The sequence below is a fragment of the Choloepus didactylus genome, chromosome 21 (genome assembly GCF_015220235.1).
Source record: "Choloepus didactylus isolate mChoDid1 chromosome 21, mChoDid1.pri, whole genome shotgun sequence".
Classification (NCBI taxonomy): Eukaryota; Metazoa; Chordata; class Mammalia; order Pilosa; family Megalonychidae; genus Choloepus; species Choloepus didactylus.
This window is the reverse complement of record NC_051327.1, coordinates 23,757,844-23,769,972: the sequence shown is the minus strand read 5'-3', so window position 1 is coordinate 23,769,972 and position 12,129 is coordinate 23,757,844. Positions and strand designations below refer to the sequence as shown.

Here is a 12,129-nt window from a genome sequence, read left to right as displayed (position 1 = left end):
AGCGTCTGAGAATAATCGACAGGCTGCCGCTTGCTCGGGGCTGCGGCTGACACTCACGGGGCATCTGTGTGAGCTGGTGGAACCCGAGTCCTGGGCACTGAATGGCAGTCGCAGCCAGCGCAGAGACCTGGTTTGATTGCCCATGAAATCTGGCTTTCGTCGCGGCATCTGCCCGGTGCCCGCGGCCTGCACTCGATTCTGGGCACTGGAGGGATAAATTGACGCTGGGCCCTGCTCTGCCCGGAGAAGAGGCGGCCGTGTTCTCGGGTGGACCGGGACGTTGTCTGGGAGCAGCTCGGAGATGCTGGAAACAGGCTCGTTCTCTGGTGTCGGAACCCGCTTCTAGTGGCAAGGCGGCTTTTTCCACAGGTCTTTGATGTTTGTCACCTTCCAGTTTTGTTTTGTTTTGCTTTTAGTAGACAAGTAATGGAGTAAAGGAAGCAGAGGAAATAGTCTCCGTTCCTCTGAGAAAGCCGCCGGTCGGGAGCGGAGCGTGTGCGTGTGGCTCTCGCCCGCTTTCCTCCTGGGCTGACAGGGCTTCAGGCCGGAGCTCACAGAGCTTGGCCCATCTGGGGCTGCTTTGCAGAGTGGGTTTCTCGGTGGTCTCCCCACGTCCTGGCCATGCGGTTGTATCTCTCTGTCGCTGTTTCGGGGAGGGGTTCTCTGAGGACTCCGAGAAGGAAGGACAGGCCCGTGGGAAGCTGGGACGTCGGCCCACGCACCTGCCGTGGGCATCCCTCCGCAGACACGGGGTTTCCGGCCTGGAGGTGGGCACTGCCCCCTGCAAGGTCAAATCCCCGCCCCGGTGGGAGATGGAGCACAGGGTCTTCAGGGTCCAGGAACCTGGACCTGCTAAGGGGGAAGCCAGGAGGGGCCTCCTGGGCGCCCTGGGGGAGAGCCTCACCTGGGCCCTCGAGGGCAGGTTGAATTATACCCCCAGGGTCACCCCTATAGCCCGCAAGGCCCTGCTCTCAAGTGTGCTCAAGACAGAAATCAGGGGGATTATCCCGGTGCCTGGAAGATTAGCGCACAAATCTCATTATCACTAATCTGTAATGTCACACACACACACACCCCCCATTTGTGGAGATACTTGTCTTTATCGCTGATTTACTGAGATATTTAAGAGCATAACACAAATGAGAAAAACAGTCCACAGTTGGGAAACAGAGTGCACATTTTAACAGCTGCCAAGCTTTTTCTTATCCACTCATAATTTTGGTGTAAATATTAGTAGGGATAAATAACCCAGTGAATTATAACTTGGGTTTAAAATGCTGAATATGCTAACTTTGGAAAGACAAATTAAGCAGAATAAAAATGTGAACAATTTCTTCTGTTAATTCAGAAGGAAAATCTCTCGGCATATCCCCCCCCACACACACACACACACATTTTTCAGTGTAAATGAATTGCTAAATAAATCGTTCTGTGTAGAGATTCTGTATCAATATTTTAAAATGTTTTGTGAAAAAATGCACACAATTTCTGGAGCTATGACAGAGTGCTTAAAATAAAATGTGGCCTTTAGGTGATTGGTAGAGAAAGGAGGAAATTTTTTTCCTTCTGTAGCAGGAAGGCATTACAGAAGCCTTAGTGCAAAACACGTGCAGAAAACCCTCTCCAGACCCGCCCAGGCCTCTGAAACACTTCTCGCAATCCTCCGTCCTTTAATTTCTGTGGTTTCAAGCAGCATCTAGGTTTTAAGAGTCCATATTTTTGTCCTTAGTCCCTTTTACAGGATAAAATTGTCTGTCTACTTAGAAGAAAACACTCCACGATTCATTCAACATTGAAAACCCTTAGAATGGTACTTGCTCATAGTAAGCACTAAATAAATGATGGTGGCGATTATGTACTGAAAGTCTGCTTGTGCCAGACCTGTGAAAGACCACGGGGATACAAAGATGATGGATGGATGGATGGATGGATGGATGGATAGAAGGAAGGATGGATGGATAGAAGGAAGAAAGGATGGAAGGAAGGAAGGGAGGAAGGAAGGATGGATGGATGGTTGGGTGGATGGATGGATGGATGGATGGATGGAAGGAAGGAAGAAAGGAAGGAAGGATGGATGGATGGATGGATGGATAGAAGGATGGATGGAAGGGAGGGAGGGAGGGAGGGAGGGAAGAAGGAAGAATGGACTGACATCCAGATGGATGATGTCAGCAAATACTGGTTGGACTCTTGAGAAACTCACGAGCCCAGGGGTGTGACAGGTAAAAGTAGGGAGAGTGTGGTGCAATCATGCACCCTGGAGCCCCAAGGAGGGGGCAGCCAGCTCTTCCTAGAGGATAGTGGGGGGCTCAGGGGTGGTCTGAGAAGGACCAGCAAGGGCCGAAGGGCCTGTGGACTCCCCTCCGTCCCCTGGCCCTGGACTTTCAGCCCATTGAGATCAGAATTGTATCCTACTCCCTGGTGGGCCGGGCAGGGCCTGACCTGAGAGAGGCCCTTAAACATTTGTCAGGTGAATGTTGGAGTGCGGGGAGGGAACGTGTGCGCAGAGCAAACGCGGCTTCTTCCCCACCCTCTGTGCCCATGTTCTCCCCGACCATTCACGTGCAAAATTCAGAATATGAGTCACATACAACAGCCATTCCAGGTCTGACCTCAATGTTTTAGGAGCAAAAAGGCTTGAGCTATGGTTGGCCATGTTGACATTGTCAGTGGAAATGAACTTCTCAGTGATAAATTACTGTAAATGCAAATTTAATAATAATCTGAATGCCACATTTCTGCCTGTACAGACATTTGTACCTTTAAAATCTCACTCACATCCATTCCTTTATTAACCTATGACTCTAAGAACTTAATCAGTGGAAACTATAAATCCTGTGTAAACAGAGGCTTAGACACTAGCAATTTCTTGCTGTTTACCTTTGGGCTGATCCATTGGAGCATGTCTGGTGTCACGAGACGTGTGACGAGGTGGCTCATGGACCTGTGGGTTTGCATATTCACCTGTGTTTTTTCCTCCCCGGAGCCCTTGTTGTTTCTAAAGCTCCCATACCCATGCCTAGAAAAGAACATTTAATTCATGAAGGATCATTGTTTCCCATCAGTATTTTGGGGTTCTGAGCCCACGTCGCTACCAAACAACCTCCTTAGCAATTTGGATTTATATTTTATTTACAAGCACTTGTCTGGAGCTTGCCATGTGTGGGGCACTGCTCTAAGCTCTTTGCACATGACCTGTCTAAGCCTCACCACAAAGCCAGGTTTCATCTTCCTGCAGAAGAGGCACAGAGAGGCTAAGTAGTTTGCCTAAGGACACACAGCTGGTGCGTGGTGGAGCCGGGTGCTGCACTGTAGCTGTGGTTTCCAGAGTCTGTTCTTTTAACCACAACGCTGTGTGCCTTGGAGCTGTCACTGGCTTGTTTGTGGCTCACCTCCGTGCAAAAGTCAGGGCTCCCTTGTGAGCGAGAACACTGTTGTAGGACTTTCTCTTCGTCATACAGTAAGTCCTGTCACCCCTTCTCTATCTAAAGCACGTGGAGCCCCCTCCACCACCAATAGCCTAGGATGCTGGCTGCCGTTCAACACTGAGGACCTGGTGATGAGCTAGAAAACTCATGGGATTCCTCAGAAAGAGGCAGATGTTGTGTCCTAGCAAAGGAATGGGGATCTGGACCCAGAGGCCTGGCTCAAGGCCCTGCGCTGCCCCGTTCTAGTGTGTGACTTGGGCCAGTTACTCATCCCCCTGTGCCTCAGTTTCCTCGCACGTAGAGCGAGCAGAGTCGAAGCTCGCGTCCTGCAGGGCTGCAGCGAGGACCACCCTGGAACAGGCCGCGGCATGTGGGGCGTGGGTGGGTTCGCAGTCCTCACTGTTGATGACTGTCATCATTATCATCCGCACCTTACAGAAGACGATGCACATCCCAGGAGGCAGTTACCTGCCCAGACTGTGCCGCTTAAAGGGATGACATAGGAACTTGGGCCCAGATGGTCCGATTTCAGGGCCAGGGCTCTTTCCGCTGCTTTCCTTGGGGCCTCCAGGCTGACGGGGGCTCAGAAGTGACCACCTCTGACCCATCCCCTGGGCCGTGAGCGTTCTGCTCCTTCCCCAGGAGAAACCCTCTCTCCTCGTCCCACCACCACCTCGCAGACCCTCGTCAGGGAGAGGAAAAGCTCGGCCCGAGAAAAGGCCTGTGTTACCTGCCCGGCCCCGGAACTCTCCAGGCTCTGCCCAGCTCAGCTGCGCCCCCAGGGCTGCACTCTGCACCCCTCGCCACTCCCAGCACCCCTCACACCGCCTCGCCGAGCTGCGCCACACGCTCCCTGGGCCTGCACCGAGGGTCTGTTCTAGAAACAGCCGCCCTCAGCATGTCATCAGTCATCACCTCCTTTTCCTCCCTTTTCCCCAGTGGAGTGCCTGGGGCCCCTGGGCTGGCCTGACCTCCAGCTGCGGCTGGGGTCCTCCCTGCAGCTCGCCAGATGCAAGACCCCCACCGGGCAAGGGCGGGAGGCTCAGCCTTGGCCTCCCCTTCCCTCCGGTTCTGCTTGGGGCTGAGCTCCAGGTGCCCTGGGGTGCTGATGCCCTTGTCACTGCTGCCCCCCACCTCAGGCATTTCCTGGGAACCCCAGACAGATCTGGCGCCCACGGCCTCGTCTCGGGGCTCCCCCCACAGCCTCATCTCGGGATTCCCGGGAGCCTGAGTCAGAGCCGAGCAGGGACCCCCTGTCCGAGGGGCCCGACTGCTGCTCCCAGGCTGGGCTCGGGCCTGTGGGTCAAGTCCTCAGAACCAAGCCCGTCTGCTCCTTCCTTCTCCTCTGCGTCCTGATTTTCTGGCTTTAATTTTGATCTTATTAGTGTTTTTATATATGTCAAAGTTTTAAAAAATTCGATATATAATTTTTTTAATTTTTACTTGTACTTGGAAGTTTAGGTTGGAAAACTAAGTAGTCTCAGGGCAGCTTGATTCTGAAGCCCCTCTGAAGGGGCTCGAACTTGAGGCGGGTGCGCTGTGGGCCTGATTTGGGAGGTCCCGTGGGGCCGGGTGGGGACCGGCAGGAGAGCAGGCCGCTGCCAGGGTGCCCGGCACGTTTCCGGGGAAGCTGCCCGCTGGGCGCCTCCACCCAGCTGTGAAACGCAACGTGATGTCAACTGGTTGAAAGCAAGTTTGGGACTTTGCAGTGGCCGCCCCAGGCGGAGTCGAGACAGCGCCCGCGTCACTGCCAAGCTGGCAGGGGGCCTGTCACAGGAACCTGCGGCTGAGAACTCAGCGGGGGCTGCCAGCCGATTGCCTTTCCCAGCAGATGTAGCGGGACTCCTCGGGCATCCCGGAGAATTCGGGGGTGGGGGCGACGTGCGCAGCCATTGGTGACTGTGGGAAGCTCCCTGGGGTGGGCAGAGGTGGGAGTTGTCAGCACAATCAGTATCGGGGGCACACACCAGCCTGGAGACCACCAGGCCAGAAGGAGAGCAGAAAAGCCCAGGTTGAGGACCAGGTCCGGCCAGAAACGTGGCAGGGGCTGGAGTCGGGTGGGGGCGTGGTGGGGTGCGGGGAGCTCCGGAGAGAGCCACCCCTCTTGCTCTCAGAGCTGATTAGGTAGGAAGCGGGCTCCTCTCCCGCCCTCTCCCTGTCCACCAGCCCACACAGTCCCGGCGCTTCAGCCAAGTGCCGTCCCAGGGGGGCCTGGGTGCTGACCGCAGCGGCCACGGGTGCCTCCTCTGATGGGGCGAGCGGCACTGACCCCCTTTCTCCCACAGATGAAGGCCTGTGGGACATGTTCGTGAAGTCCATCCCCCGGAGTGCCACGTCCTACACGGTCAGCCTGGATAAGCTCAGGCAAGGGGTGTCGTACGAGTTCCGGGTGGTGGCTGTCAACGAGGTGGGCTACGGCGAGCCCAGCAGCCCCTCCACAGCCGTGTCAGGTAGGAGCCCTGCCAGGGGACCGTCTCAGGGGTGCAGGCCTCTTTTCCTGAAGGAGAGGAGGATGCAATGGAATCATCTTTGGAGAGAAAAAGAAAGCATGTGCCGTGCTTCCTGCCCCGTGTCCAGCTTAGTGGCGGCTGCCTGGAGAAGGTGGAGCGCGAGGATGGCTCAGTCGCCCGAGGACCCTCCAGTAGCCCCGTCCTCCTGGGCCCTTTGTGTTCCTTCCTCGCTTTAACCAGATGATGTCAGGAGAAAATAAACAGGAAAGGAGGTTTGGATGGACAAGATCAGGGACGGAGAAGTCTCCAAGGCAGGGGGTGGCCGGGGGGGCCAGAGGAACCCTGAACTCCGTTCTGCAGAGACAGTGGGGAGATTCTTGCAGAGGAGCTGAGCAGACCGGAGCCTCATCCCTGGGAAACTAGTAAATCAGCTCTTAGGGATGAATCGTCTCCCCTAAAAAGGCACATCCCGGTCCCATCCCCCGGTCCGTGGTGTGAAGGTGGTCAGTGAAGGGGAGGCCAAACCGAGCCAGGGTGGGCCCCAATCCGGCAGGACCCGAGTCCTTACACGCAGAGGAAATTTGGGAACAGGGAGTAGGAGACAGAAGGAGACAGGCGGCCACGTGATGGAGGCAGGGATGGGGTCGTGGGGGGCCAGACAGCCACCCCTCAATTTGGGACTTCCAGCCTCCGAAACTGTGAGCCGGTCAGTTCCTGCTCTTCAAGCCAATCGGTCATGGCACTTGTTACCGCAGCCCTGGCGGGCTAAGGGGGCGGCCACCGAAAACCCAGGCTGGACAGGGTCACCCTTCACCTGGGACCGGGGGTTCCTGTCCTCCCCCACCTGCCCCCATCACCCCACCGCACCCCTCGGGTTTCCACTGAACAGCCGTGTGCATTTATGCTCCTCCAGCTCAAGTGGAGACCCCATTCTACGAGGAGTGGTGGTTCCTCGTGGTGATGGCGCTCTCCAGCCTGATCGTCATCCTGCTGGTCGTGTTCGCCCTGGTCTTGCACGGACAGAGAAAGAAATACAAGAAGTGCAGTGCAGGTGGGCACTCGGCCTCCTCTTCCCCTTTCCAGATGTGCCCTGGGCACTCTCGAGCTAACATGTTTGATTTTTTTTCCCCTGGGTCTGCCACGCCAGCCCACACTCTTCCATGCTGTTTGCCTCTGGGCGATAAAATAGATGCCACAGATGCCCTTTCTGGAGCTCTAGACTCTGGGGCTCCTGGACAAGCCGTCTGGGTCTCAGCTTCCTCATCTGTGCAGTCAATCAAATGCAATAGTTTTGATTACAGGATCTGATAAAAAGCATAAAGCATTTCACAGATGAAATATTGGACTATTCAGAATCCTTAAAACACTCCTGCAGGGCCCATCTTTTCCGGGATGTTGCAGAGATTCATGGAGCTCCCTGGGGGCTGGTCCACCCTGCTGGGAATCCATGCCTAGTATGTAGTAGGCGCTCCTTAAATATGGGTCACCATCATTAGAGAAATGAACACATCTACATGGTAAAACCAGCCGCAGAAGAGCTTGTCCGGTGGCTTTCCATCTGCATGTAGGTGGGGAACAAGCCAAGCTAGTGTCTGTTTATAGAAGACGGAATCGTGGATCCCCGGTGGAGAGGTTTACACTGGGAGGGGGCAGCCTTATGGGGTGCCGGCCTCATCCACCTCAGGTGTCACCTAACAAGAAAGACACGAAGCGAACCCGCACGGTGGGTGCACTTGGTCACCTTGCTGTCCTCGTGATTACCAGTCAGGCCACTCACTGCTCTGCCTGAGCATCCTGTGCCAGAGCCGGCCTGAGCCGGGGCACGTGGGCAGGCCCTGGCGTCACCCCAGCCTGGCTGAGCTGGCACCACCATCGGGCTCTCCATCCACTTGTCTTTCCTTGTCGGGAAGGCCACTCTCACGGCCGAGCACGCCCACTGACCGCCGTCGTCGTGCTGAAGGGGTTAATAGAACCAGGCGACCCAGGGGCCTTGCCATTTGGTTTGCAACATGAAGCAATTCCTCCCTCAAAAAAAGGATTTATTTTTCTCTGTAAAAATTCAGTTCTAACAAATATTCATAAATCCTATTTTATTCCTATGGGATTTAAGATGTAGGAATGGCACGGCATTTTGATGAGTTAATGTTATCACAGAATCCTGCGTCTGGTGCATAGAGAAAATCACCCCTCTTTTCCCCTTTCCTTCTCCGTCTGGGAAACAGACTTGAAAAGACGGATCTGGCCTGCAGCTTCTGATACTTAGTCTCACCATAGAGTATTGATTTAACATCATAATTGAAGCTTAGGAAGAAAAAAAATTACTTGCCTTCCCAAACGTCTACGCTCCCGGCCGAGAGCCATGCTGTGGCCTCTGCCACCTGTCCCAGCCGGGTCCGGAGCCCTTCCTGCCCGTCCCCTTCCGCCGCCACCTGGGCCTGTTTCCCTTTCGGATTCTGCCCCACTCCCTGCCACCCACACCCCCACCCCGGGCTGCTTGTCTTTCATTCACTGCCCTCTGGGTTCTACTGGATTTTTCTCTTGCGTGCAAATGGAGGTCTCAGGGGTTCCTGAAAGAGCACCGGGTCTCCGGGAGAGAGGCTGCCTTGGGGTTGGAAGTGTCAGTGCATCTAACAAATACTTCTCCAGCCCCTGGTCTGAGCTTCAGCACATCCTTTCCTGGAGGCCGGTGGGTAGAGCCGGCGCCTCCAGAGCTCAGAGTCTAATGGGAGGACGGGGAAGTCAGGCCATATGTAGATAAAAACACGTGCACGTATATAAACAACGTGTCAGTTGGTGATGAGCACCAGGGAGGAGAATAATGCGAGGTGAAGGCTTTATGGAGTCTGGGAGGAGGAGGTGGGGGAGGGGAGGTTGCGCTCTAGGGTGATCTGGAAGGTTCTATCTGGTCTGTGACATTTAAGCTGTGATGTGAAGGAGGGGGCTGGGCAGGCAGTGAGGACATCTGGGGGAGGAGCGACCCAGGCAGAGAGGAGACAAGGAGGAAAGCCAGAGGGGGACAGGCGGGATCAGCATAAGGGAACAGCATGGTCGCAGCCGCGGACACAGAGGGAGGGACAGAAGGTGGGGGGAGGGGGGCACACCAGGGGCAGCATAAAAACTGGACAGACTTTGGCTTTTAGGTGGGAAATGCCTGGAAATTTATTTTATGTAGTTTGGTTTCTTAGAACTTTATTTTTATTCATTTGATCTGCTAATGTATTTTAGAATATGTTTTCCTATGTCCTTATACATTTACTTTTTCTTTAACGTTTTGTTATATGTTTATAAATTTTCATTTAAAATTTTTGAGATATTTGATTTCCCTGATTTTAAAAAGTTATATGCATTCTGAGTACCTTTTCATAAAATACCATTTAAAAGACTGGTACTTTCGTATTAGGCAAAATACAGACAAAATGTCGTTATCAACATTTTCATATTTATTTTATTTTATCATTATTTTCTGGAGTGTCTCCATTTCTCCATGGCTTTCCTCCGTGTCCTGGCTCTAGCTGCCTTGCCAGCGGGACTGGGCCAGCACGGCTCTGGGTCTGCGAGCAGCGGGCACGGGGGCCCCATTGGGGGGCCGGCCTGGCTCCGGGCGCGGCGGAGGGGCCTCTGGTAGATGTGTGCACTTGCCTCGTGCTTGGGCTCTAGGTAAGGGCGTCTCCACCGCGGAGGAGTCCGTGACCCTGGATAACGGAGGGTTCGCCGCCCTGGAGCTCAACAGCCGCCACCTCAGCGTCAAGAACACCTTCTCCAAGAAGAACGGCGCCAGGTAGGCACGGCAGCTGCCCCCGAGCGGGCCGGGGCCGGGTGCTGGCGGGGACAGGCCTCCACTCGCTCCCGAACCTGCAGAATCCCACTGTGTGGTCCCGGAAAACGCGACAGAACTCACTGAGGGTTCGGAACCGGAATCCAGGAGGATTCCAAATCCAACACTGAATCTAGGGGGTCTAGGATGGGCAGCTGGGTTCGAGATAATGTAAATACGTTTCTAGAGACATAAAAAGAGGGCAGGTTCTCGGGTGTGTTGGGAGTGGAAGGGGAGCCCCGAGAGCCCGCAGGTGCCCTTCTCCGAAGCCGGCTGGGGCCCCAATTTAGGAATTCCCACTTCAGGTGGGTGCCGCACGAGGCTGCCACAGCCTCACCTGGTTTCCTGGAACACAGGGCCGCAGCATGCGGCTGGTTTTCCTCGTGCTGTAGATCTGCTGGACCCACGGATAGGAGCATAGACAAGAAGGATTTTCTCCCCCACAGTCTCTTACCTCTTGCCCGTGTCCCACTTTTCAGCAGGAAGTAAGGCTCCCCAGAGAAAAGGCGGGGGTGGGGGGTAACCTTGGTTCAACTTTGGAGGTGTAGGGAGCACGGTCTTCCTGTCTGAGCACCTGGACCAAGGAGAGGGCTCTTGGGAGTCTGGTGGCAATAGACAGAGGGCACTTCCCCTGGAGAACAGACAGGAGAAGGGGGCTTTCTGGGGCCCACCAGCAGACTTGGCTTTGATTTAACGTTGATTGCAAAGAAATGGAACTTACGTGCCATGGAGATACCGGCAGACCCAAGAGGCCCCCATTCCCTGCGTCGTCTATAAAACTCCCGGTGCCAAGCAGAGCCCACACTCATGTCTTTTCCCCGAGCGTGGCAATCTGGAACATGGCCCCGGGGCCCAGAACTAGCTGAGGTCCCTCATTCCTCGGGGAGGCAGACTAGCCAGGTGGGTCTCGTACCTGCACCCAGGTGGGTCTCGTACCTGCAGCTCACCGCGGCCAGTACCCCCAGGGAGTCAGTCCAGAACCCCGGAGCCTCCAACCCCCTCTATGGTTTTCCTTGGGGCAGAAAGTCAAAACTATTGCTCGTGATGACATTTGGCCTCATCGTTGTCACTTCCTTTGGCCTCCAAGAGGCACGTTTCTTCTCCTGCACAGTAGAAACCTGAGAAAACAATCACACATAGCTCCAAGACAAAGAGGGCCTTGTCACAGAGAACATTAAGATATTACATGTTCTGCTCCCTTGCTGCAAATATCTTGTCTATCTTCTGAGAAGAGACTCATCCTTGTAGTACCTAGTCTAAGAACAGACAGTAGTCCAGGCCAACGTCCATCCGCTCCCTAGAAAAAATTACCTGGTCAAGTTAGAGGGTCTCGGCACACACAGAGGTTTCCCCATTGTGGGAAAACATGGCCGTCCTGGGTCAGCAGAATCAGAGTTTGGGTGCAGCCCTTGGGGGACAAAACCTCGGGTAGACAGTTACAAGGTTTATAGGGAGTGGATTTGGCACAAGTTAGGACAGACCTTTCTAAAGAAGAGCTCCAGGCGGAGGAGGCCCAGGAGGTGGTAGAGCAGGTGCACACAGGGCTGGGGAAGGAGCGGAGAAGACAAGCCCTCCAAAGAGCCTGCCTGCTCTGGGACCCCAGGACCTCATGAGCCGGTGGCACCTGTGAGTCCTCTGGGGCCATTGGAGGTGGGAAGGAGTGGGCAGGGCCCATGTGGGGCCATCAGAGGCGGGCAGGGGTGGGTAGCATTTATAAGCATCAGTCTCTTGCCATCTTCAGAACAGCTCTCTGTCTGGGCTCTTGGTCAGCTGCTGTGAACAAACGTCACGACTTCCGGAGGTTCTGACGTGGTTGGAAGTTCTCAGCTGAGCTGCTCTTCAAGAGCATATTTTCCTTGGAAAACACGGCTCCTTTGGTTTGATTTGTCTTTCCATGTCAGCTGGTTTAGTTTAAAGTCCTGAATTTTCTGACATAGCCAAGAGCAAACTATTCTGAACCTGCTGAAAGCTAAGGACAAAATAAAATCAAGACTAGAAGTAAACTTGACCCTCTCCTCAGATTTTTAAATAAGCCGTCACCTTTTCCGACCCAGCAACAGGACCCCAAACGTGATTGAAGTCGGGGGGCAGAGGGATCCAAATGTTTGTCTGGACCCCCAAGGAGGGCCTGAGGCCTTGGAACGGGGCAGGGCCTGTGGAATTCTGGGTCCCCTGGCACCATCTTTAAAGTTCCTCTGGTGTCAGCATATGGTTGATTTCTTTCTCTCTAACGCATGTGTTTTGGCTTCACTTTCATGGGTCTGTCACCACGTTAGTGCCTTAGAATAAAAAGATTTATCCAAATGGTTCAATGACAAATGGCGTCTTTCCTAAAATAAGTTATCTTTGATGTGGCACAAAAGACCCTTGGCTTTCTCTTGGCCTTTCCTGAGGGGAAACTGAGGCCTAGCGGACCTCTGTGGGAGGCAGTGCCTTC

At 54.3% G+C, this 12,129-nt stretch overlaps 1 protein-coding gene across 4 annotated transcripts in view; it reads left to right on the top strand.

Moving 5' to 3' along the window:
* Nucleotides 1-12,129, top strand: part of SDK1 (sidekick cell adhesion molecule 1) — a 941,791-nt gene that overhangs the window by 912,056 nt on the left and 17,606 nt on the right. For all 4 annotated transcript variants that reach the window (XM_037813737.1, XM_037813739.1, XM_037813740.1 and 1 more), the window contains 3 exons: nt 5,714-5,878; nt 6,792-6,929; nt 9,536-9,656. In XM_037813737.1, the coding sequence (XP_037669665.1) occupies nt 5,714-5,878; nt 6,792-6,929; nt 9,536-9,656 (424 nt within the window). The remainder of the gene's footprint in view (nt 1-5,713; nt 5,879-6,791; nt 6,930-9,535; nt 9,657-12,129) is intronic.